Source organism: Phyllobates terribilis, unplaced genomic scaffold (genome assembly GCF_046119375.1).
Source record: "Phyllobates terribilis strain yellow unplaced genomic scaffold, ASM4611937v1 Scaffold_4__5_contigs__length_816908805, whole genome shotgun sequence".
NCBI lineage: Eukaryota > Metazoa > Chordata > Amphibia > Anura > Dendrobatidae > Phyllobates > Phyllobates terribilis.
Genome location: NW_027362764.1, coordinates 726,886,131 through 726,913,984, shown reverse-complemented (window position 1 = coordinate 726,913,984; position 27,854 = coordinate 726,886,131). Strand labels below are relative to the sequence as shown.

At 45.4% G+C, this 27,854-nt stretch overlaps 1 protein-coding gene across 2 annotated transcripts in view; it reads right to left on the bottom strand.

Moving 5' to 3' along the window:
• Positions 1–27,854, bottom strand: part of PKHD1L1 (PKHD1 like 1) — a 378,989-nt gene that overhangs the window by 184,613 nt on the left and 166,522 nt on the right. For both annotated transcript variants that reach the window (XM_073679777.1, XM_073679778.1), the window contains exons 24-26: positions 25,588–25,745; positions 23,766–23,910; positions 23,089–23,246 (exon numbers count right to left, since the gene is read on the bottom strand). In XM_073679777.1, coding sequence (XP_073535878.1) covers positions 23,089–23,246; positions 23,766–23,910; positions 25,588–25,745 — 461 coding nt within the window. The remainder of the gene's footprint in view (positions 1–23,088; positions 23,247–23,765; positions 23,911–25,587; positions 25,746–27,854) is intronic.

Here is a 27,854-nt window from a genome sequence, read left to right as displayed (position 1 = left end):
TCACCGGCTAAAATGCGATGTGCCTACCCGGTGGAATTCAACTCTGCACATGTTGCAGCGACTGTGGCAGCACCGACAAGCCCTGGTGCAATACGTTCTGACGTATAGCCTGGGCCAACGAGATTCAGAGGTGGGGCAAATCACTCTGGAGGAGTGGTCTCAGATCAGGGACCTATGCACCCTTCTGCACAGTTTTGAAATGGCGACGAAGATGTTTAGTGCTGACGATGCCATTATCAGCATGACTATTCCGGTGATTTACATGCTGGAGCACATGTTAAACAGAATTCGGAGTCAGGTGGTGGCACAAGAGGAGGTGGAGGAAGTAGAGGAGGAGGAGTTGTATGCGGAAGGGCTAACATCTGCAAGGTCCAGACGGTCGGCAGCACCAAGGCGGCAGGCATGTGAGGGTGGGGGAGATGATTTTACCAGGGCGCATGGTAGCAGCCAAACTAGTGAGGAAGGTGCAGGAGCCCAGGAAGAAGTGGAGGACGAACTGATGGAAGACTCATCAGATGAGGGAGACCTTGATCACATTTCTGTTGTGCGAGGTTGGGGGGAGAGGACAGAGGAAGGAAGCATGATTGCTACCTCGCCACCAACACAACAGGGACTTGGTGCTCCTGGATGCCCAACACACATGAGTGCCTTCTTGCTGCACTACCTGCAACATGACCCTCGAATTGTGAGAATTAGAAATAATCCTGACTACTGGGTTGCCACACTGTTAGATCCCCGGTACAAAAGTAAATTTGCAGAAATTATTCCTGCCATAGAAAGGGATGCACGCATGCAGGAGTATCAGCAGAGACTGTTGCAGAATCTTACATGTGCTTTTCCACAAAATACCAGTGGTGCACGTAGTGAATCTCACAGTTCCAACTTGCCAACCGTGGGACCGTCAAGTGTTCAGCACTCAAACCATAACAGAACCACAGTATCTGCTGGTAACATCAATTTTGCGGAATCATTTCACCACTTTTTTAGCCCATCCTTTGCAAGGCCACAGGAGACAAGAAGTCTGACACATAGTCAACGCCTAGAGACGATGGTACAGGAGTATCTCCAAGTAAACATTGAAGCCACGACTGTGTCACTGGACCCTTGCTCTTTTTGGGCTTCCAATCTGGATAAATGGCCGGAGCTAGCCACTTACGCCTTGGAGATCTTGTCATGCCCCGCAGCCAGCGTTCTGTCTGAACGTGTGTTCAGCGCTGCTGGTGGTGTGCTGACAGATAAGCGCACGCGGCTCTCCACTGATAATGTAGACAGACTCACGTTCATAAAGATGAACAAATCATGGATCCGAAACGACTTTTCTACCCCTGTGTCATCCTGGGGAGAGTAAAAGCTTGATGATTGGTTAAAATCACCCTACCAACCGTTTTAAGCTTTCAAATTACTAATCATGTTTATCTGTATCTTGACTGGAAAATAATTTGGGCTTTGTAGCAGTGTGCAGCACTGATCCTATTAGGCCATCTATAATAAGCTTCACCAGTTTTAAAATTAAAAATAATTTTTAGCTGCATCTAGCCCGGAAAATAATTTTGGGGCTCCGAGATGCGCAAGACACATAAGTGCCTTCTTGCTGCACTACCTGCAGCATGACCCTCATATTGTCAGAATTCGAAGTAATCATGACTACTGGGTTGCCACACTCTTAGATCCCCCAAACTTTTCGATCAACCTTTTCATTTTAATAAAGACCAAAAAAATGGTCATTTTTGAAATTATAAGCATTAGCAGGTTGTTAGAAACTGAAATCAAACAGTTTTCAACTCAAAACTTTATTCTAGGTGATGTTACATTTTCACATAGGACCCCTTGTTCGAAAGGAGCTTCTGAACTCTCTCGTCCATTGAATTTGTCAGGTTTTGGATGGTTTCTGCTTCAATTGTTTTGCATGAGGACAGAATACCCTCCCAGAGCTGTTGCTTAGATGTGAACTGCCTCCCGCCATCATAGACACTCCTTTTAATGATGCTCCAAAGGTTCTGAATGGGGTAGAGGTCAGGGGAGCATGGGGGTCACACCATAAGTTTGTCCCCTTTTATGCCCATATCAGCCAGAGATGCAGATGTTTTATGTGCAGCATGAGATGGTGCATTATCATGCAGAAAAATGATCTTGCTGTGAAATACACGGTTCTTCTTCTTGAACCATGGCAGGAAGTGCTGTTTGAGAAAATCCACATACATTATGGAGTTCATCTTTAGCGCCTTCAGGGATCCTAAAGGGGCCGACAATCTCTCTCCCCATGATTCCAGCCCAAAACATTACTCCACCTCCTCCTTGTTGGCGCTGTAGCCGTGTTTGCGTGGGGTGTCCTTCAACCAGCCATCCTCCACTCCATTCATCTGGACCATCGAGCGCTGCACGGCACTCATCCGTGAACAAAACAGTTTTGAAATCAGTCTTCATGTAATGTTTGGCCCACTGGAGCCGTTTCTGCTTGTGTGAAGTGGATAGAGGAGGTCGACAGGATGGCATATGCACAGCTGCAAACCTCTGAAGGACCCTGCATCTTGTTGTTCCGGGGACGTTGGAGGCACAAGCAGCTTCAAAAACTTGTCTGCTGCTATGACAAGGCTTTTTTGCCGCTGCTGTTTCAACCTGACGTAATTGCCTGTAGGAAAGAGTCCTCAATTTGCCCTTATCAGCACGCACACGTGTGTACTGTGAATCAGCTACATACTTCTTGATTGCCAAGACACTTCATCCTGATCATCGCACAATGTTGATTGTAGTCATGCCTTGACCTAAACACTCCACAATTTGTTGCTTCTCAGCAGCCGACACATCCTTTTTCTTTCCCATTTTGGCAGAAAATGTAGGCTGCTTAATAATGTGAGAGAGCCTTCTTAAGTAGTCTTGCCTTTCATTGGACACACCTGCCAAACTAATTAGCACAGGTGTCTGCAATTGCTTACAGTGATATAAAGAGCCCTGACACACATCACCATCAATGAGTTTAACTGACAAACAAACAAATTCTTCCCTTATCACTCCTAAACACTTTTTGCATAATAATTTGGAACGCGGTGTACATGTGCTTTTCCACAAAACACCAGTGGTTCACGTAGTGAATCTTACAGTTCTAACTTGCCAACCGTGGTCTGTATGGAATTGTTCAATAAAGGGCCCAAAATTAAGATAACATAGATGGGAGAGGTCTCTATGAATAGGAATTCCTAAGTATTTGATACCCTGTGAGGGCCAGGCAAAGGGAAAGTTGGACTGGATGGAATCCTATATGGATTTAGGGAGGGAGACATCGAGGGCCTCAGACTTCGCTGCATTGATTTTAAAATTTTACCATGTAACAAAGTGATCTATTTCAGCCATAACAGCAGGGATGGATATATGTGATTGAGTGATATATACTAGGACATCATCAGCAAATAGAGAGCACTTGTACTCGGTGCCTCCCACCTCAATCCACCTAATATTGGGGTTATGGCGAATTGATGAGAGCAGGTGCTCCGTCACTAGGATGTATAAGAGAGGGGACAGAGGACATCCCTGCCTTGTCCCATTGGTGATTGTGAAAGGTGATGAAAATGTTCTGACGCACCCCCTGGGCCTTGGGACACCCGGAGCCGGACCCTTTTTGGTGGATGCTGGTGGTTGTAGTCTTCGTGGCGGCGACCCGGTTCCGTGGCTCAGGGCGGTCAAACCAGTGGCGGAACTATTTATGTGGTTTTGATGTTTAAATGTCCGACTACGCCACCCGTGGATTGCGGTCAGAGTGAACCGCCGCTACAGGGCAGACCGCTAAGGCTGGTGTTGTGGGTGCAGCAGAGCGTAGCATAACTCCCCACGGGAGGAGTATAGCCTCAGGGCAGTGTATGCGGAGGATGGGGGTGATGGTGCAGGGCAGCAGCAGTAACGACACGGAGTCAGTGATGCAGTTCAGGGCCTTTACTCACAGTTCTTATTATCCAGACCACGTCTGCAGGTAACGGCTGCCCACGTCGTACTGTGCTCACCAGGTGAGGGGCTCAGACAACTCCCAGATAACTTTGGAGCGCTTCACAGGACCCCCTTTGTGTGTCCTTTGTCTGGCCTTTCTTACCAACACTTCTGTCCGGCTGCCTCGGGCCTCCTCTTGGTAAACTTGGCGCCAGTTTCCCTGACCCTATGTGGTGCCTTCCTAGCGGGTGGAGCAAGGGGCTGCGCCACATAAAATGTCAGAGCCTCCGGTTTCTAGCTGAGGGTCGTTTCCTGCCTCCACTAGTTCGGGGACCGGTCTCCCCCTTTGGCCTGACCCCTCCACGCAGGTGGATTCGGGCGTGCGGTGGCGACTCGCCCGTCCGCACCCCTGGGATCCCTTCATTCCTCGTTCCTGGAGCCTTCTCCGCTCCTCTTCCTTCCTTCTCCCTCTTGCAGGCCTGGGCCTCTGTTACTAGGCCCGCCTCCGGAGCAGAGCTCATGCAGAGCCCCTGCTCCCTGCCACTTCGGCTCAGACTTCTCTGCACTGAACTAAGATGGTGCCCACCTTTTATACTCCCTTCTCAATGCACCCAGGAACTGCTTCCTCCCTGCTCCTGCACTGCAGGGTTCCCCTTCCTCAGTGTTCCCTCCCCCCACTCCAGCCAGGGACAGGGACTGTCGTGCCCATCTCAGGGGCATATTGGTCTCCCTGCCCCACGGCAATGTGGTGTAATGCATGCAGGTGTCGGGTCCTGATCCACACTCCATCCTTATCTGAGAGTGAGATATCACACCTCTGGGTGAGGTGCAATACGTCTGTAGCAACCGAGCCCTCGGTGCTACAGTTCCATTTATCTTCAGCCTAGATGACGTATTGTGATACAGGGCCGTGATTTTGGCTATAAAAGGGTCCCCTAGACCCCTACCCCAAGCTTTTTAAGAGAATCATATATGGCGTGCCAGGAGACTCTATGGAATGCTTTCTCAGCATCCAACGAGAGTATCTACTTACAAATTTTTAACTGCATCTAGCCCAGGAAATACTTTGTGCCTAGTAGCAGTGTCTGCTAGTCAGCGGATTATCCCGGCTGTTAAGCAAGCTACACCACCTGTAGTTTGACACTTAATTTTTTCAAAGGAAATGCTTCGGGACCACGGGATACTTAGTGAAGAGTATCAGGAGGCACCCCAAGGCATAGGGGCTGGGACTGGCACTAGGATGCCTTGCGGTGGACAGCCGAGCTCGATCCTTATAAAAGCTTTTTAACTGCAGCAGCTTTAGTGGACGCTACTGGAGCTGGAATTACGCGGCTGCTGGCATGAGACTTGCCCTCCAATAGATCCTTGTAAATGGATTTAAAGTGTATTCATTCAAATTAGAGGGACAATTTAAATTAAAAAGCTTAGAGCTGCCTCCACCACAGGGGGGCTCTCTCGACCCACCAGCGGACAGGCACCAGTATTGGGAGAGGGGGGCTGGCCGTCAGGGTTCACCGCGGCTCTGGCACAAACCCGGCGACACGGAGGTGGCACGGGCAGGAGCTCACTTTTTGGATTTTAGAAGGGCATGACATGCCTATATCTGTGTCTTCCCCTCCTTTTACTCCTCCACCTCTTTTCTTTTCGCATGACTATATGTACTTGTCACTTTTCCATGTGTTAGTTGTGTCTTCTGAGCAGTTTGTCAGCTTTTGGACACCTTTGAAGGTGTTTTCTATGTGTTTCTATGTGTTTTTGTTTGCCTGCCATTGGTTTTAACGGTGTTCGAAGGTGTTCGACGAACAGTTCGACGAACAGTTCGGCGAACACACGGGTGTTCGACGAACCGAACCGAACTCGAACACTACGGGGGTGGCTCAACACTAATCATGACTACTGGGTTGCCACACTCTTAGATCCCCCAAAGTTTTCGATCAACCTTTTCATTTTAATAAAGACCAAAAAAATGGTCATTTTTGAAATTATAAGCATTAGCAGGTTATTAGAAACTGAAATCAAACAGTTTTCAACTCAAAACTTTATTCTAGGTGATGTTACATTTTCACATAGGACCCCTTGTTCGAAAGGAGCTTCTGAACTCTCTCGTCCATTGAATTTGTCAGGTTTTGGATGGTTTCTGCTTCAATTGTTTTGCATGAGGACAGAATACCCTCCCAGAGCTGTTGCTTAGATGTGAACTGCCTCCTGCCATCATAGACACTCCTTTTGATGATGCTCCAGAGGTTCTGAATGGGGTAGAGGTCAGGGGAGCATGGGGGTCACACCATAAGTGTTATGTTCTGCTACCAGAGCTAAGGAAAGAGAGGAGATCTGTCCCTACGATAGAACTCAGCTGAATCCCTACGATGTAACAGGGAACCTGATCCTGCGATCAGACCTGCTAAAGTCCTAAGCTAGTCTGTACGGAGACCTATAGATGTGGGGAAGGAATCCCTACAAGTACTAAGGACTGGGAGGAAAATGGGACACCTCCTAACAGAAATAGTAGCAGACAGACGAACAAACAAAATATATAGAACATAGAGGTCCGTAGACCAAGCAAACTAACAGAGTTAGATACAGAGCACAGGCTAGCTAGAAAGTAGTTATACAATGAAGTCCAGCAAAGCCAGAAGGGCGGAGCAGGATTAAATAGGCCAACAAGGTCATGTGACCAGCAAAGGAAAAAACCTAAGAGCAAGGTTCTAACAATAAGTTTGTCCCCTTTTATGTCCATATCAGCCAGAGATGCAGATGTTTTATGTGCAGCATGAGATGGTGCATTATCATGCAAAAAAATGATCTTGCTGTGAAATACACGGTTCTTCTTCTTGAACCATGGCAGGAAGTGCTGTTTGAGAAAATCCACATACATTATGTAGTTCATCTTTAGCGCCTTCAGGGATCCTAAAGGGGCCTACAATGTCTCTCCCCATGATTCCAGCCCAAAACAATACTCCACCTCCTCCTTGTTGGCGCTGTAGCCGTGTTTGCGTGGGGTGTCCATCAACCAGACATCCTCCACTCCATCCATCTGGACCATCGAGCGCTGCACGGCACTCATCCGTGAACAAAACAGTTTTGAAATCAGTCTTCATGTAATGTTTGGCCCACTGGAGCCGTTTCTGCTTGTGTGAAGTGGATAGAGGAGGTCGACAGGATGGCGTATGCACAGCTGCAAACCTCTGAAGGACCCTGCATCTTGTTGTTCGGGGGACGTTGGAGGCACCAGCAGCTTCAAAAACTTGTCTGCTGCTATGACAAGGCTTTTTTGCCGCTGCTCTTTTAACCTGACGTAATTGCCTGTAGGAAAGAGTCCTCAATTTGCCCTTATCAGCACGCACACATGTGGACTGTGAATCAGCTACATACTTCTTGATTGCCAAGACACTTCATCCTGATCATCGCACAATGTTGATTGTAGTCATGCCTTGACCTAAACACTCCACAATTTGTTGCTTCTCAGCAGCCGACACATCCTTTTTCTTTCCCATTTTGGCAGAAAATGTAGGCTGCTTAATAATGTGAGACAGCCTTCTTAAGTAGTCTTGCCTTTCATTGGACACACTTGCCAAACTAATTAGCACAGGTGTCTGCAATTGCTTACAGTGATATAAAGAGCCCTGACACACATCACCATCAATGAGTTTAACTGACAAACAAACAAATTCTTCCCTTATCACTCCTAAACACTTTTTGCATAATAATTTGGAACACAGTGTACATGTGCTTTTCCACAAAACACCAGTGGTTCACGTAGTGAATCTTACAGTTCTAACTTGCCAACCGTGGTCTGTATGGAGTTGTTCAATAAAGGGCCCAAAATTAAGATAACATAGATGGGAGAGGTCTCTATGAATAGGAATTTCTAAGTATTTGATACCCTGTGAGGGCCAGGCAAAGGGAAAGTTGGACTGGATGGAATCCTATATGGATTTGGGGAGGGAGACATCGAGGGCCTCAGACTTCGCTGCATTGATTTTAAAATTTGACCATGTAACAAAGTGATCTATTTCAGCCATAACAGCATGGATGGATATATGTGATTGAGTGATATATACTAGGACATCATCAGCAAATAGAGAGCACTTGTACTCGGTGCCTCCCACCTCAATCCACCTAATATTGGGGTTATGGCGAATTGATGAGAGCAGGTGCTCCGTCACTAGGATGTATAAGAGAGGGGACAGAGGACATCCCTGCCTTGTCCCATTGGTGATTGTGAAAGGTGATAAAAATGTTCTGATGCACCCCCTGGGCCTTGGGACACCCGGAGCCGGACCCTTTTTGGTGGATGCTGGTGGTTGTAGTCTTCGTGGCGGCGACCCGGTTCCGTGGCTCAGGGTGGTCAAACCAGTGGCGGAACTATTTATGTGGTTTTGATGTTTAAATGTCCGACTACGCCACCCGTGGATTGCGGTCAGAGTGAACCACCGCTGCAGGGCAGACCGCTGAGGCTGGTGTTGTGGGTGCAGCAGAGCGTAGCATAACTCCCCACAGGAGGAGTATAGCCTCAGGGCAGTGTATGCGGAGGATGTGGGTGATGGTGCAGGGCAGCAGCAGTAACGACACAGAGTCAGTGATGCAGTCCAGGGCCTTTACTCACAGTTCTTATTATCCAGACCACGTCTGCAGGTAACGGATGCCCACGTCGTACTGTGCTCACCAGGTGAGGGGCTCAGACAACTCCCAGATAACTTTGGAGCGCTTCACAGGACCCCCTTTGTGTGTCCTTTGTCTGGCCTTTCTTACCAACCCTTCTGTCCGGCTGCCTCGGGCCTCCTCTTGGTAAACTTGGCGCCAGTTTCCCTGACCCTATGTGGTGCCTTCCTAGCGGGTGTAGCGAGGGGCTGCGCCACATAAAATGTCACAGCCTCCGGTTTCTAGCTGAGGGTCGTTTCCTGCCTCCACTAGTTTCGGGGACCGGTCTCCCCCTTTGGCCTGACCCCTCCACGCAGGTGGATTCGGGCGTGCGGTGGCGACTCGCCCGTCCGCACCCCTGGGATCCCTTCATTCCTCGTTCCTGGAGCCTTCTCCGCTCCTCTTCCTTCCTTCTCCCTCTTCCAGGCCTGGGCCTCTGTTACTAGGCCCGCCTCCGGAGCAGAGCTCATGCAGAGCCCCTGCTCCCTGCCACTTCTGCTCAGACTTCTCTGCACTGAACTAAGATGGTGCCCACCTTTTATACTCCCTTCTCAATGCACCCAGGAACTGCTTCCTCCCTGCTCCTGCACTACAGGGTTCCCCTTCCTCAGTGTTCCCTCCCCCCACTCCAGCCAGGGACAGGGACTGTCGTGCCCATTTCAGAGGCATATTGGTCGCCCTGCCCCATGGCAATGTGGTGTAATGCATGCAGGTGTCGGGTCCTGATCCACACTCCATCCTTACCTGAGAGTGAGATATCACACCTCTGGGTGAGGTGCAATACCTCTGTAGCAACCGAGCCCTCAGGGTGCTACAGTTCCATTTATCTTCAGCCTAGGTGACGTATTGTGATACAGGGCCATGATTTTGGCTATAAAAGGGTCCCCTAGACCCCTACCCCAAGCTTTTTAAGAGAATCATATATGGCGTGCCAGGAGACTCTATGGAATGCTTTCTCAGCATCCAACGAGAGTATCTAATTACAAATTTTTAACTGCATCTAGCCCAGGAAATACTTTGTGCCTAGTAGCAGTGTCTGCTAGTCAGCGGATTATCCCGGCTGTTAAGCAAGCTACACCACCTGTAGTTTGGACACTTAATTTTTTCAAAGGAAATGCTTCGGGACCACGGGATACTCAGTGAAGAGCATCAGGAGGCACCCCAAGGCATAGGGGCTGGGACTGGCAGTAGGATGCCTTGCGGTGGACAGCCGAGCTCGATCCTTATAAAAGCTTTTTAACTGCAGCAGCTTTAGTGGACGCTACTGGAGCTGGAATTACGCGGCTGCTGGCATGAGACTTGCCCTCCAATAGATCCTTGTAAATGGATTTAAAGTGTATTCATTCAAATTAGAGAGACAATTTAAATTAAAAAGCTTAGAGCTGCCTCCACCACAGGGGGGCTCGCTTGACCCACCAGCGGACAGGCACCAGTATTGGGAGAGGGGGGCTGGCCGTCAGGGTCCACCGCGGCTCTGGCACAAACCCGGCGACACGGAGGTGGCACGGGCAGGAGCGGACTGAACGTGTCGGCTTCTCACTTTTTGGATTATAGAAGGGCATGACATGCCTATATCTGTGTCTCCCCCTCCTTTTACTCCTCCACCTCTTTTCTTTTCGCATGACTATATGTACTTGTCACTTTTCCATGTGTTAGTTGTGTCTTCTGAGCAGTTTGTCAGCTTTTGGACACCTTTGAAGGTGTTTTCTATGTGTTTCTATGTGTTTTTGTTTGCCTGCCATTGGTTTTAACGGTGTTCGAAGGTGTTCGACGAACCGAACCGAACTCGAACACTACAGGGGTGGCTCAACACTAGTCAGGAGCCGCCTAGAGACAGTTACATACAAAGAGAGGAGTGAAGAGCCGCCTAGAGACAGTTACATACAAAGAGAGGAGTCAGGAGCCGCCTGCAGACAGTTACATACAAAGACAGGAGTCAGGAGCCGCCTAGAGAGAGTTACATACAAAGACAGGAGTCAGCAGTCAACTAGAGACAGTTACATACAAAGAGAGGAGTCAGCAGACATCTAGAGACAGTTACATACAAAGACAGGAGTCAGGAGCCATCTAGAGACAGTTACATACAAAGACAGGAGTCCGGAGCCACCTAGAGACAGTTTTATACAAAGAGAGGAGTCAGTAGCCAACTAGAGACAGTTAACATACATATACAGGAGTCAGCAGACACCTAGAGACAGTTACATACAAAGAGAGGAGTCAGCAGCCAACTAGAGACAGTTACATACAAAGACAGGAGTCAGCAGCCAACTAGAGACAATTACATACAAAGAGAGGAGTCAGCAGCCACCTAGAGAAAGATACATACAAAGAGAGGAGTCAGGAGCCATCTCGAAACAGTTACATACAAAGAGAGGAGTCAGGAGCCACCTAGAAACAGTTACATACAAAGAGAGGAGTCAAGAGCCATCTAGAGACAGTTACATACAAAGAGAGGAGTCAGGAGCAGCCTAGACACAGTTACATACAAAAAGAGGAGTCAGCAGATACCTAGAGACAATTACATGCAAAGACAGGAGTCAGGAGCCAACTAGAGACAGTTACATACAAAGAGAGGAGTCAGTAGCCAACTAGAGACAGTTACATACAAAGAGAGGAGTCAGGCGACATCTAGAGACAGTTACATACAAAGACAGGAGTCAGGAGCTGCCTAGAAACAGTTACATACAAAGACAGGAGTCAGCAGCCACCTAGAGACAGTTACATACAAAGACAGGAGTCATCTAGAGACAGTTACATACAAAGACAGGAGTCTGGAGCCACCTAGAGACAGTTACATACAAAGACAGGAGTCAGCAGCCACCTGCAGACAGTTACATACAAAGACAGGAGTCATCTAGAGACAGTTACATACAAAGACAGGAGTCATCTAGAGACAGTTACATACAAAGACAGGAGTCAGGAGCCATCTAGAGACACTTACATACAAAGACAGGAGTCAGGAACCACCTAGAGACAGTTACATACAAAGACAGGAGTCAGCAGCCACCTAGAGACAGTTACATACAAAGACAGGAGTCAGGAGCCACCTAGAGACAGTTACATACAAAGAGAGGAGTCAGCAGCCAACTAGAGACAGTTACATACAAAGAGAGGAGTCAGGCGCCACCTAGAAACAGTTACATACAAAGAGAGGAGTCAGCAGACAACTAGAGACAGTTACATACAAAGACAGGAATCAGCAGCCAACTAGAGACAGTTACATACAAAGAGAGGAGTCAGCAGCCAACTAGAGACAGTTACATACAAAGAGAGGAGTCAGGAGCCAACTAGAGACAGTTACATACAAAGAGAGGAGTCAGCAGACAACTAGAGACAGTTACATACAAAGAGAGGAGTCAGCAGCCACCTAGAGAAAGATACATACAAAGAGAGGAGTCAGGAGCCATCTAGAAACAGTTACATACAAAGACAGGAGTCAGCAGACAACTAGAGACAGTTACATACAAAGAGAGGAGTCAGCAGCCACCTAGAGAAAGATACATACAAAGAGAGGAGTCAGGAGCCATCTAGAAACAGTTACATACAAACAGAGGAGTCAGCAGACAACTAGAGACAGTTACATACAAAGAGAGGAGTCAGCAGCCACCTAGAGAAAGATACATACAAAGAGAGGAGTCAGCAGCCAACTAGAGACAGTTACATACAAAGAGAGGAGTCAGCAGCCAACTAGAGACAGTTACATACAAAGAGAGGAGTCAGCAGCCAACTAGAGACAGTTACATACAAAGACAGGAGTCAGCAGCCAACTAGAGACAATTACATACAAAGAGAGGAGTCAGCAGCCACCTAGAGAAAGATACATACAAAGAGAGGAGTCAGGAGCCATCTCGAAACAGTTACATACAAAGAGAGGAGTCAGGAGCCACCTAGAAACAGTTACATACAAAGAGAGGAGTCAAGAGCCATCTAGAGACAGTTACATACAAAGAGAGGAGTCAGGAGCCACCTAGAAACAGTTACGTACAAAGAGAGAAGTCAGGCGCCATCTAGAGGCAGTTACATACAAAGACAGGAGTCAGCAGCCACCTAGAGACAGTTACATACAAAAAGAGGAGTCAGCAGCCACCTAGAGAAAGATACATACAAAGAGAGGAGTCAGGAGCCATCTAGAGACAGTTACATACAAAGAGAGGAGTCAGGAGCCGCCTAGAGACAGTTACATACAAAGACAGGAGTCAGGAGTCATCTAGAGACAGTTACATACAAAGAGAGGAGTCAGGAGTCATCTAGAGACAGTTACATACAAAGAGAGGAGTCAGGAGTAATCTAGAGACAGTTACATACAAAGACAGGAGTCAGGAGCCATGTAGAGACAGTTACATACAAAGACAGGAGTCATCTAGAGACAGTTACATACAAAGAGAGGAGTCAGGAGTCATCTAGAGACAGTTACATACAAAAAGAGGAGTCAGGAGCCGCATAGAGACAGTTACATACAAAGAGAGGAGTCAGGAGTATTCTAGAGACAGTTACATACAAAGAGAGGAGTCAGGAGCCGCCTGCAGACAGTTACATACAAAGAGAGGAGTCAGCAGACACCTAGAGACAGTTTTATACAAAGAGAGGAGTCAGTAGCCAAATAGAGACAGTTAACATACAAAGAGAGGAGTCAGGTGACATCTAGAGACAGTTACATACAAAGAGAGGAGTCAGCAGACACCTAGAGACAGTTACATACAAAAACAGGAGTCAGCAGATACCTAGAGACAATTACATGCAAAGACAGGAGTCAGGAGCCAACTAGAGACAGTTACATACAAAGAGAGGAGTCAGGCGACATCTAGAGACAGTTACATACAAAGACAGGAGTCCGGAGCCACCTAGAGACAGTTATATTCAAAAACATGAGTCAGGAGCCGCCTAGAGACAGTTTTATACAAAGAGAGGAGTCAGTAGCCAACTAGAGACAGTTAACATACATATACAGGAGTCAGCAGACACCTAGAGATAGTTACATACAAAGAGAGGAGTCAGCAGCCAACTAGAGACAGTTACAAACAAAGACAGGAGTCAGGAGCAGCCTAGAGACAGTTACATACAAAAAGAGGAGTCAGCAGATACCTAGAGACAATTACATGCAAAGACAGGAGTCAGGAGCCAACTAGAGACAGTTACATACAAAGAGAGGAGTCAGTAGCCAACTAGAGACAGTTACATACAAAGAGAGGAGTCAGGCGACATCTAGAGACAGTTACATACAAAGACAGGAGTCAGGAGCTGCCTAGAAACAGTTACATACAAAGACAGGAGTCATCTAGAGACAGTTACATACAAAGACAGGAGTCTGGAGCCACCTAGAGACAGTTACATACAAAGACAGGAGTCAGCAGCCACCTGCAGACAGTTACATACAAAGACAGGAGTCATCTAGAGACAGTTACATACAAAGACAGGAGTCATATAGAGACAGTTACATACAAAGACAGGAGTCAGGAGCCATCTAGAGACACTTACATACAAAGACAGGAGTCAGGAACCACCTAGAGACAGTTACATACAAAGACAGGAGTCAGCAGCCACCTAGAGACAGTTACATACAAAGACAGGAGTCAGGAGCCACCTAGAGACAGTTACATACAAAGAGAGTAGTCAGCAGCCAACTAGAGACAGTTACATACAAAGAGAGAGTCAGGCGCCACCTAGAAACAGTTACATACAAAGAGAGGAGTCAGCAGACAACTAGAGACAGTTACATACAAAGACAGGAATCAGCAGCCAACTAGAGACAGTTACATACAAAGAGAGGAGTCAGGAGCCACCTAGAAACAGTTACATACAAAGAGAGGAGTCAGCAGCCAACTAGAGACAGTTACATACAAAGAGAGGAGTCAGCAGCCAACTAGAGACAGTTACATACAAAGAGAGGAGTCAGGAGCCAACTAGAGACAGTTACATACAAAGAGAGGAATCAGCAGACAACTAGAGACAGTTACATACAAAGAGAGGAGTCAGCAGCCACCTAGAGAAAGATACATACAAAGAGAGGAGTCAGGAGCCATCTAGAAACAGTTACATACAAAGACAGGAGTCAGCAGACAACTAGAGACAGTTACATACAAAGAGAGGAGTCAGCAGCCACCTAGAGAAAGATACATACAAAGAGAGGAGTCAGGAGCCATCTAGAAACAGTTACATACAAAGAGAGGAGTCAGCAGACAACTAGAGACAGTTACATACAAAGAGAGGAGTCAGCAGCCACCTAGAGAAAGACACATACAAAGAGAGGAGTCAGCAGCCAACTAGAGACAGTTACATACAAAGAGAGGAGTCAGCAGCCAACTAGAGACAGTTACATAACAAAGAGAGGAGTCAGCAGCCAACTAGAGACAGTTACATACAAAGACAGGAGTCAGCAGCCAACTAGAGACAATTACATACAAAGAGAGGAGTCAGCAGCCACCTAGAGAAAGATACATACAAAGAGAGGAGTCAGGAGCCATCTAGAAACAGTTACATACAAAGAGAGGAGTCAGGAGCCACCTAGAAACAGTTACATACAAAGAGAGGAGTCAGGAGCCATCTAGAGACAGTTACATACAAAGAGAGGAGTCAGGAGCCACCTAGAAACAGTTACGTACAAAGAGAGAAGTCAGGCGCCATCTAGAGGCAGTTACATACAAAGACAGGAGTCAGCAGCCACCTAGAGACAGTTACATACAAAAAGAGGAGTCAGCAGCCACCTAGAGAAAGATACATACAAAGAGAGGAGTCAGCAGCCAACTAGAGACAATTACATACAAAGAGAGGAGTCAGCAGCCACCTAGAGAAAGATACATACAAAGAGAGGAGTCAGGAGCCATCTAGAAACAGTTACATACAAAGAGAGGAGTCAGGAGCCACCTAGAAACAGTTACATACAAAGAGAGGAGTCAGGAGCCATCTAGAGACAGTTACATACAAAAAGAGGAGTCAGCAGCCACCTAGAGAAAGATACATACAAAGAGAGGAGTCAGGAGCCATCTAGAGACAGTTACATACAAAGAGAGGAGTCAGGAGCCACCTAGAGACAGTTACATACAAAGACAGGAGTCAGGAGTCATCTAGAGACAGTTACATACAAAGAGAGGAGTCAGGAGTCATCTAGAGACAGTTACATACAAAGAGAGGAGTCAGGAGTAATCTAGAGACAGTTACATACAAAGACAGGAGTCAGGAGCCGCCTAGAGACAGTTACATACAAAGAGAGGAGTCAGGAGTATTCTAGAGACAGTTACATACAAAGAGAGGAGTCAGGAGCCGCCTGCAGACAGTTACATACAAAGAGAGGAGTCAGCAGACACCTAGAGACAGTTACATACAAAGAGAGGAGTCAGGAGCCATCTAGAGACAGTTAACATACAAAGACAGGAGTCAGGAGCCGCCTAGAGACAGTTTTATACAAAGAGAGGAGTCAGTAGCCAACTAGAGACAGTTAACATACAAAGAGAGGAGTCAGGCGACATCTAGAGACAGTTACATACAAAGAGAGGAGTCAGCAGACACCTAGAGATAGTTACATTCAAAGAGAGGAGTCAGCAGCCAACTAGAGACAGTTACAAACAAAGACAGGAGTGAGGAGCCACCTAGAGACAGTTACATACAAAAAGAGGAGTCAGCAGATACCTAGAGACAATTACATGCAAAGACAGGAGTCAGGAGCCAACTAGAGACAGTTACATACAAAGAGAGGAGTCAGTAGCCAACTAGAGACAGTTACATACAAAGAGAGGAGTCAGGCGACATCTAGAGACAGTTACATACAAAGACAGGAGTCAGGAGCTGCCTAGAAACAGTTACATACAAAGACAGGAGTCAGCAGCCACCTAGAGACAGTTACATACAAAGACAGGAGTCATCTAGAGACAGTTACATACAAAGACAGGAGTCAGCAGCCACCTGCAGACAGTTACATACAAAGACAGGAGTCATCTAGAGACAGTTACATACAAAGACAGGAGTCATCTAGAGACAGTTACATACAAAGACAGGAGTCAGGAGCCATCTAGAGACACTTACATACAAAGACAGGAGTCAGGAACCACCTAGAGACAGTTACATACAAAGACAGGAGTCAGCAGCCACCTAGAGACAGTTACATACAAAGAGAGGAGTCAGCAGCCAACTAGAGACAGTTACATACAAAGACAGGAATCAGCAGCCAACTAGAGACAGTTACATACAAAGAGAGGAGTCAGGAGCCACCTAGAAACAGTTACATACAAAGAGAGGAGTCAGCAGACAACTAGAGACAGTTACATACAAAGAGAGGAGTCAGCAGCCAACTAGAGACAGTTACATACAAAGAGAGGAGTCAGCAGACAACTAGAGACAGTTACATACAAAGAGAGGAGTCAGCAGCCAACTAGAGACAGTTACATACAAAGAGAGGAGTCAGCAGCCAACTAGAGACAGTTACATACAAAGAGAGGAGTCAGCAGCCAACTAGAGACAGTTACATACAAAGAGAGGAGTCAGGAGCCATCTAGAGACAGTTACATACAAAGAGAGTAGTCAGGAGCCATCTAGAGACAGTTACATACAAAGAGAGGAGTCAGCAGCCACCTAGAGACAGTTACAAACAAAGAGAGGAGTCAGGAGCCACCTAGAGACAGTTACATACAAAGAGAGGTGTCAGGAGTAATCTAGAGACAGTTACCTACAAAGACAGGAGTCAGGAGCCATCTAGAGACAGTTACATACAAAGAGAGGAGTCAGGAGTCATCTAGAGACAGTTACATACAAAGAGAGGAGTCAGGAGCCACCTAGAGACAGTTACATACAAAGAGAGGAGTCAGCAGCCACCTAGAGACAGTTACAAACAAAGAGAGGAGTCAGGAGCCACCTAGAGACAGTTACATACAAAGAGAGGAGTCAGGAGTAATCTAGAGACAGTTACATACAAAGACAGGAGTCAGGAGCCATCTAGAGACAGTTACATACAAAGAGAGGAGTCAGGAGTCATCTAGAGACAGTTACATACAAAGACAGGAGTCAGGAGCCATCTAGAGACAGTTACATACAAAGAGAGGAGTCAGGAGTCATCTAGAGACAGTTACATACAAAGAGAGGAGTCAGGAGTCATCTAGAGACAGTTACATACAAAGAGAGGAGTCAGGAGCCATCTAGAGCCAGTTACATACAAAGAGAGGAGTCAGGAGCCGCCTGCAGACAGTTACATACAAAGAGAGGAGTCAGGAGTCATCTATAGACAGTTACATACAAAGAGAGGAGTCAGGAGCCATCTAGAGACAGTTACATACAAAGAGAGGAGTCAGGAGCCATCTAGAGACAGTTACATACAAAGACAAGAGTCATCTAGAGACAGTTACATACAAAGAGAGGAGTCAGGAGTCATCTAGAGACAGTTACATACAAAGAGAGGAGTCAGGAGTAATCTAGAGACAGTTACATACAAAGAGAGGAGTCAGGAGCTGCCTAGAGACAGTTACATACAAAGAGAGGAGTCAGGAGCCATCTAGAGACAGTTACATACAAAGACAAGAGTCATCTAGAGACAGTTACATACAAAGAGAGGAGTCAGGAGTCATCTAGAGACAGTTACATACAAAGAGAGGAGTCAGGAGTAATCTAGAGACAGTTACATACAAAGACAGGAGTCAGGAGCCATCTAGAGACAGTTACATACAAAGACAAGAGTCATCTAGAGACAGTTACATACAAAGAGAGGAGTCAGGAGCCACCTAGAGACAGTTACATACAAAGAGAGGAGTCAGCAGCCACCTAGAGACAGTTACAAACAAAGAGAGGAGTCAGGAGCCACCTAGAGACAGTTACATACAAAGAGAGGAGTCAGGCGACATCTAGAGACAGTTACATACAAAGACAGGAGTCAGGAGCTGCCTAGAAACAGTTACATACAAAGACAGGAGTCAGCAGCCACCTAGAGACAGTTACATACAAAGACAGGAGTCATCTAGAGACAGTTACATACAAAGACAGGAGTCATCTAGAGACAGTTACATACAAAGACAGGAGTCAGGAGCCATCTAGAGACACTTACATACAAAGACAGGAGTCAGGAACCACCTAGAGACAGTTACATACAAAGACAGGAGTCAGCAGCCACCTAGAGACAGTTACATACAAAGAGAGGAGTCAGCAGCCAACTAGAGACAGTTACATACAAAGACAGGAATCAGCAGCCAACTAGAGACAGTTACATACAAAGAGAGGAGTCAGGAGCCACCTAGAAACAGTTACATACAAAGAGAGGAGTCAGCAGACAACTAGAGACAGTTACATACAAAGAGAGGAGTCAGCAGCCAACTAGAGACAGTTACATACAAAGAGAGGAGTCAGTAGACAACTAGAGACAGTTACATACAAAGAGAGGAGTCAGCAGCCAACTAGAGACAGTTACATACAAAGAGAGGAGTCAGCAGCCAACTAGAGACAGTTACATACAAAGAAAGGAGTCAGCAGACAACTAGAGACAGTTACATACAAAGAGAGGAGTCAGAAGCCAACTAGAGACAGTTACATACAAAGAGAGGAGTCAGGAGCCATCTAGAGACAGTTACATACAAAGAGAGTAGTCAGGAGCCATCTAGAGACAGTTACATACAAAGAGAGGAGTCAGGAGCCACCTAGAGACAGTTACAAACAAAGAGAGGAGTCAGGAGCCACCTGGAGACAGTTACATACAAAGAGAGGTGTCAGGAGTAATCTAGAGACAGTTACCTACAAAGACAGGAGTCAGGAGCCATCTAGAGACAGTTACATACAAAGAGAGGAGTCAGGAGTCATCTAGAGACAGTTACATACAAAGAGAGGAGTCAGGAGCCACCTAGAGACAGTTACATACAAAGAGAGGAGTCAGCAGCCACCTAGAGACAGTTACAAACAAAGAGAGGAGTCAGGAGCCACCTAGAGACAGTTACATACAAAGAGAGGAGTCAGGAGCCACCTAGAGACAGTTACATACAAAGAGAGGAGTCAGCAGCCACCTAGAGACAGTTACAAACAAAGAGAGGAGTCAGGAGCCACCTAGAGACAGTTACATACAAAGAGAGGAGTCAGGAGTAATCTAGAGACAGTTACATACAAAGACAGGAGTCAGGAGCCATCTAGAGACAGTTACATACAAAGAGAGGAGTCAGGAGTCATCTAGAGACAGTTACATACAAAGACAGGAGTCAGGAGCCATCTAGAGACAGTTACATACAAAGAGAGGAGTCAGGAGTCATCTAGAGACAGTTACATACAAAGAGAGGAGTCAGGAGCCACCTAGAGACAGTTACATACAAAGAGAGGAGTCAGGAGTAATCTAGAGACAGTTACATACAAAGACAGGAGTCAGGAGCCATCTAGAGACAGTTACATACAAAGAGAGGAGTCAGGAGTCATCTAGAGACAGTTACATACAAAGAGAGGAGTCAGGAGTCATTTAGAGACAGTTACATACAAAGAGAGGAGTCAGGAGCCATCTAGAGCCAGTTACATACAAAGAGAGGAGTCAGGAGCCGCCTGCAGACAGTTACATACAAAGAGAGGAGTCAGGAGTAATCTAGAGACAGTTACATACAAAGAGAGGAGTCAGGAGCCATCTAGAGACAGTTACATACAAAGACAGGAGTCAGGAGCCATCTAGAGACAGTTACATACAAAGACAAGAGTCATCTAGAGACAGTTACATACAAAGAGAGGAGTCAGGAGTCATCTAGAGACAGTTACATACAAAGAGAGGAGTCAGGAGTAATCTAGAGACAGTTACATACAAAGAGAGGAGTCAGGAGCTGCCTAGAGACAGTTACATACAAAGAGAGGAGTCAGGAGCCATCTAGAGACAGTTACATACAAAGACAAGAGTCATCTAGAGACAGTTACATACAAAGAGAGGAGTCAGGAGTCATCTAGAGACAGTTACATACAAAGAGAGGAGTCAGGAGTAATCTAGAGACAGTTACATACAAAGACAGGAGTCAGGAGCCATCTAGAGACAGTTACATACAAAGACAAGAGTCATCTAGAGACAGTTACATACAAAGAGAGGAGTCAGGAGCCACCTAGAGACAGTTACATACAAAGAGAGGAGTCAGCAGCCACCTAGAGACAGTTACAAACAAAGAGAGGAGTCAGGAGCCACCTAGAGACAGTTACATACAAAGAGAGGAGTCAGGCGACATCTAGAGACAGTTACATACAAAGACAGGAGTCAGGAGCTGCCTAGAAACAGTTACATACAAAGACAGGAGTCAGCAGCCACCTAGAGACAGTTACATACAAAGACAGGAGTCATCTAGAGACAGTTACATACAAAGACAGGAGTCATCTAGAGACAGTTACATACAAAGACAGGAGTCAGGAGCCATCTAGAGACACTTACATACAAAGACAGGAGTCAGGAACCACCTAGAGACAGTTACATACAAAGACAGGAGTCAGCAGCCACCTAGAGACAGTTACATACAAAGAGAGGAGTCAGCAGCCAACTAGAGACAGTTACATACAAAGACAGGAATCAGCAGCCAACTAGAGACAGTTACATACAAAGAGAGGAGTCAGGAGCCACCTAGAAACAGTTACATACAAAGAGAGGAGTCAGCAGACAACTAGAGACAGTTACATACAAAGAGAGGAGTCAGCAGCCAACTAGAGACAGTTACATACAAAGAGAGGAGTCAGCAGACAACTAGAGACAGTTACATACAAAGAGAGGAGTCAGCAGCCAACTAGAGACAGTTACATACAAAGAGAGGAGTCAGCAGCCAACTAGAGACAGTTACATACAAAGAAAGGAGTCAGCAGACAACTAGAGACAGTTACATACAAAGAGAGGAGTCAGCAGCCAACTAGAGACAGTTACATACAAAGAGAGGAGTCAGGAGCCATCTAGAGACAGTTACATACAAAGAGAGTAGTCAGGAGCCATCTAGAGACAGTTACATACAAAGAGAGGAGTCAGGAGCCACCTAGAGACAGTTACAAACAAAGAGAGGAGTCAGGAGCCACCTAGAGACAGTTACATACAAAGAGAGGTGTCAGGAGTAATCTAGAGACAGTTACCTACAAAGACAGGAGTCAGGAGCCATCTAGAGACAGTTACATACAAAGAGAGGAGTCAGGAGTCATCTAGAGACAGTTACATACAAAGAGAGGAGTCAGGAGCCACCTAGAGACAGTTACATACAAAGAGAGGAGTCAGCAGCCACCTAGAGACAGTTACAAACAAAGAGAGGAGTCAGGAGCCACCTAGAGACAGTTACATACAAAGAGAGGAGTCAGGAGTAATCTAGAGACAGTTACATACAAAGACAGGAGTCAGGAGCCATCTAGAGACAGTTACATACAAAGAGAGGAGTCAGGAGTCATCTAGAGACAGTTACATACAAAGACAGGAGTCAGGAGCCATCTAGAGACAGTTACATACAAAGAGAGGAGTCAGGAGTCATCTAGAGACAGTTACATACAAAGAGAGGAGTCAGGAGCCACCTAGAGACAGTTACATACAAAGAGAGGAGTCAGGAGTAATCTAGAGACAGTTACATACAAAGACAAGAGTCATCTAGAGACAGTTACATACAAAGAGAGGAGTCAGGAGTCATCTAGAGACAGTTACATACAAAGAGAGGAGTCAGGAGTAATCTAGAGACAGTTACATACAAAGACAGGAGTCAGGAGCCATCTAGAGACAGTTACATACAAAGAGAGGAGTCAGGAGCTGCCTAGAGACAGTTACATACAAAGAGAGGAGTCAGGAGCCATCTAGAGACAGTTACATACAAAGACAGGAATCAGGAGCCACCTGCAGACAGTTACATACAAAGAGAGGAGTCAGCAGCCGCCTGCAGACAGTTACATACAAAGACAGGAGTCAGGAGCCATCTAGAGACAGTTACATACAAAGACAGGAGTCATCTAGAGACAGTTACATACAAAGACAGGAGTCATCTAGAGACAGTTACATACAAAGACAGGAGTCAGGAGTAATCTAGAGACAGTTCCATACAAAGACAGGAGTCAGGAGTAATCTAGAGACAGTTCCATACAAAGACAGGAGTCAGCAGCCACCTAGATACAGTTACATACAAAGAGAGGAGTCAGGAGCCATCTAGAGACAGTTACATACAAAGACAAAGGAACCATCTAGAGACAGTTATGATTTGGGGCGTCTCGAGCATTTGTCAATGTAGTCGGCAGGGTTATACTGTAACTAGGTCTGTTGGGGCTTGTGCCCCAGATGCTGAGTTCTAGTGGGGGCGCAACCAGCTTACTCTACCTTGGCAATGCCCAGGGTGGCAAACTGAATGCCTTTCTTTAGTGAAAGTCTAGCTATGACAGTGTATTAGGTATACATATAGAGGCTAGTCTAGTTAGACTAATATGGTGTGCCACATACAGTACAGCCTCAGTTCTGTTACATCTGACAATCCAAGCTCCCCTATAAATTCTAGCAAATGAAACTAAATAAAATAATCCAGACACCACTACACCCTTCACTATCAAGCAGATGTGAGGGCCATGACCTGGTAGGATGAGCTCTGAATATGAATAGATAGTAAACATGTGTACCTGTAAGAGCGGCTGGTATCCAGTAGCTGTTAAGAATTTGACTTGCATATTGTATCCTCTGCAGCTCCTGTAGCTTGAAATAATGGAAACTTGTCCTATCTCTGGAATGGTCTCTAATGCATATTTCAGATCGGTGCTGGAGATGTTTACATTGAGATCTGCAGGACGACCAAAGAAGAGGATTGTAGACTGAGAGTATAGGCATAATAGTATCATGGTAACATTGATTTATTGGTTATAAGGGTGGCCTTAGGAGGTTGCACCCCAAGGTGGACCAAATACTCCAAGCTGAAGGGGGCCCAAGTTGAAGTTTCTGTAATGTAATCCTGCCCCCTGTCAGTCAGACATTTATTACTTACTGCATACTGATTCACCTAGAAAGGGAAAATATCCTGTCCATTTGTCCCATTAGGATATGTGAACACCAGAGATGGGGTACATAGGGTGATCGGCAGATCACCTACATTCTGAATGGGGTTGCTTCTGATGAGACATCATCAAGGGGAATGTCCCAATAGGACTACTCAATGTTAAAATAAATCATTATCGGCAATTAACTAATTACGGTGGGAAAATATTGTATTACGTGACCCTGAAGACATTCCTGTTGTCATAAAAAGTTGAGCAGGGAGAAGGTAAGTCCAACTAGATTAATGATGCTTGAGATGTAATCCTACCACTCGTTTCTCCTCCATAAGCACGAATGCTGAATGTTCCTCCAATGGGCGGGGACGCTGTCTGGGTTCGATTTATCTGGATCTTTGTATCTTGGGGCCAGGATGGGGTGGTATAGATTGCTGAATCTGAAGCACTGAGAATGTCCTGTATAAAAAAATAATAATAAGTATTGGTAGTCATTGGTATCAGATAACCACCTGCCTGCCATTCCTTCATGTTGTCTAATTTATTCTTGTTGTCAGTGCAAAGACGGACGGCTGTATGGAGGCAGACAAATATCCAGGCTCGGACTGGCCCACGGGGGAGCAGGTGAATTTCCCGGTGGGCCTCTCTGCAGGTGTGGCACAATATATTTGATTCTCTGTGTACAGACAAAGCCACTATCTCAACATTCATTCATTCAACCTAGTTAGTTACGACATAGAAGCGTATGTACATTTGTGAATGAGGTTAATGTAATATTTGCATATAGCTGAATAGTGGGCCCCTAGAGTCAATGCCCTTAGCACCCTAGTCGGACACTGCCAATAGCGTTGTAATTATAATTTAGTGCAGTATCTGATGTGACCTGGTGCAATTGGTTCCCATTTGAGCCTCCTAAATGTGCATCTGGACACTAGGGCTAAGTCTGATACTGCAGAATCCCAACACTGCTTCTGAGGTTTTTCGTTTGGCTCCTCGAGACCTTTCCAACTTTTCTGGTCCAGATAGCGTATTAAATTAATGAGTACAGAATTTTTGACTATGCTTATAAATACATGTAAAAAAAATATGGAAATCTGAAAAACACTTTAAATATGATACTTTCATGCTTACATAAAAGTAGGATATACTGTTCTTGGACGCGCCAATTGATTTTTGTCACATTGATATCATTCATAAAGTTGCCAACTTTCCTAAAATGTCCAGACACCTGCTGGACTCATGAAGTCAGTAAATGTCCAGGGTGCCTCCTAATCCCCTCTTTATAGGCATTTCATTCATTAGAAATTGTATAATCTTTTATAATCCCGAAAACTGGCTTTTCAAATGCCCCAAGGGAATGTAGCAGTCACATGTGCGACACCGCTCCATTCATGGTCTACAGGACTTCACCATTCTTAGGCTCAGTAGGAGTCCCAGTTATCTGACTCCCCCCAATCAACACAATATAATTTGCAATGTCGGTCGTAACTCGTAACACTTTAAGGCCAGGTAGGTACCAGATCGTGTTAGATTTGATGATTAGGATTTACTCAGGGGATCCATGTCAACTCTGCACCTGACTTTCATCAGGAGATACATATGAGGGCTCGCGCACACCACCGATTTTTTTGGACGAGGTCTATTCATGGTTTTCATGGATAGCACTCGTACCTTTGATATTCTATGAGGCTGTGCACATGTCCAACTTTTTCCTCGGACCGAGTGTCAGACCAAAATCGGCCATGTGAGTCTATTGGTCCGTGAAAAAAATTGGATGACATCTGAGTGCGGACCGATTTTCATGGATTGTCAGAGTGGAGAAGATGGAGGCATTTTTTCTTACTCTCCACATCCGAGAAAAACTGATCAAACTCTGATAATCATAGAATCAACAATCAATCATAGATGATAGAATAATCATCTGTTTTTCTTGGATGTGGAGAAAACGGTCATGGGAACCTACCACTAGAGAGCGGGCTCCTCTCATGCACAGTGCACTGCCGGACCCTTAGTGTTACCATCTTTATATACCATAAATATAATAAACGGCCCGCTTCACTTATCCATATTGAGAGATTTAGGTTTATATATATATATATTATGATTTATGCTACTCGCTCACAATCCATCACCCACCTCTGCAAATCCAGCAGCAAAGAGTGGAAAGTTGTAGGCACAATTAACTGGATTTACAGTGATGGTATACTGGGTGTTAGATGCGCCATCTGATTTAACCACGTTGACAGAATTTATAAAGTTTCCACTTTGTGATAAGGCAGGTCTCCTCCTGTGAACTGCAATATATAAAATAAACAGAAAATCGTCAGATCTGCAGAGAAAAACAATTGTCCCATGCACAACATTATTATCATTACCAGTGTGAACAGCGACCCACATGCTACAGATCGAACGATTAACATTAAAGATTGGACAATGCTTTCAAGGGGAATAATGACAATCTGGTCGGTGTAGCTGAGGACAGCAGTCATGTATTACATGGTTGCAGTATCATTTGGTTGGCACTATGTAATACTCCATTTCCCCATTAGAGGCTGCTATAACTTTCTCCAGTGATATCAGCTGATCTTGAGTACTCAGAAGGCAGAGCTACAATAATCCACTGTTTTTCGGGTGTCTTATGTTAAAAAAAGATAATTGGTTGAGACAACGCTTTAAGAAGCATATTTAGCAAATATAATAAAATCACATATTATTATTTATTTTTTTTTTACAAGACTTAAAGGGAATTATCAGCAGGTTTTTGCTACCTCATCTGGAAGCAGCATAATGTAGTAAAAGGGACCCTGATTCCAGCGATGTATCACTTAGCTTACTGGGTGCAGCAGTTGTGAGTGACACAACCGTAATTTTTAGATGTAGCAGGTAACAGAGCTCAGAAAGCTGCCCCCGCCCACACCACAGCTTTCTATGTACATTGTCTATTGACAGTGAGCTGCTTATCAGAGGAAGGGGGTGTGGTCGGACCAGGGCTCATGGGAGCTGTAGTCCAGTCAGTGATAATCTCCTTCTGATAAAACATTCATTGTATAGAAACTACGGCACACAACCTAATAAGTGACACATCCCTGAAATCTGTGTCTCAGCCCCTACCTCATGCTGCCCTCAGATTTTATTACAAAAATCTGCTGACATATTCCCTTTAATGCATTTTTTAACTGCTTAAGAGGAATCTGTCACCTTTTTTTGCCACCTAATCTGAGATTAGCCCACACCAATGATTGGCAGCTGTCTGTGTACACTGTGCATAGGCAGAAAGCTGCCAATCAATGATAGTTATACAGAGCTCATGAAAATGGAGGACTACATGGCTAGTCCTTGAGGGATAATCTCCTGCTGAAAAAAACTGTGATTTTATCAGAACTACAGCAAGCAGCCCATTAAGTGACACATCGCTAGAATCACAGCCTCTATCTCTACATTATGCTTCTCTTAGGTTAGGTGGTGAAACACTTGGTGATAAATTCCCTTTATACATACAGCGATGGGACAAGCTCTGTTAACAATCCTTTGTACTTGTCCTCTGAGGCAGCTAAACATACAGTCATATGAAAAAGTTTGGGCACCCCTATTAATCTTAAGCTTAATGTTTTATAAAAATTGGTGTTTTTGCAACAGCTATTTCAGTTTGATATATGTAATAACTGTTGGACACAGTAATGTTTCTGCCTTGAAATGAGGTTTATTGTACTAACAGAAAATGTGCAATCTGCATTCAAACAAAATTTGAAAGGTGCATAAGTATGGGCACCCTTATCATTTTCTTGTTTTAAATACTCCTACCTACTTTTTACTGACTTACTAAAGCACTTTTTTTGGTTTTGTAACCTCATGGAGCTTTGAACTTTATAGCCAGGTGTATGCAATCATGAGAAAAGCTACTTAAAGTGGCCACTTGCAAGTTGTTCTCCTGTTTGAATCTCCTCTGAAGAGTGGCATCATGTGCTCCTCAAAACAACTGTCAAATGATCTGAAAACAAAGATTATTCAACATAGTTGTTCAGGGGAAGCATACAAAAAGCTGTCTCAGAGATTTAACCTGTCAGTTTCCACTGTGAGGAACATAGTAAGGAAATGGAAGAACACAGGGACAGTTCTTGTTAAGGCCAGAAGTGGCAGGCCAAGAAAAACATCAGAAAGGCAGAGAAGAAGAATGGTGAGATCAGTCAAGGACAATCCTCAGACCACCTCCAGAGAGCTGCAGCATCAACTTGCTGCAGATGGTGTCACTGTGCATCGGTCAACTATACAAGGCACTTTGCACAAGCAGAAGCTGTATGGGAGAGTGATGCGAAAGAAGCCGTTTCTGCAAGCACGCCACAAACAGAGTTGGCTGAGGTATGCAAAAGCACATTTGGAGAAGCCAATTTCTTTTTGGAAGAAGG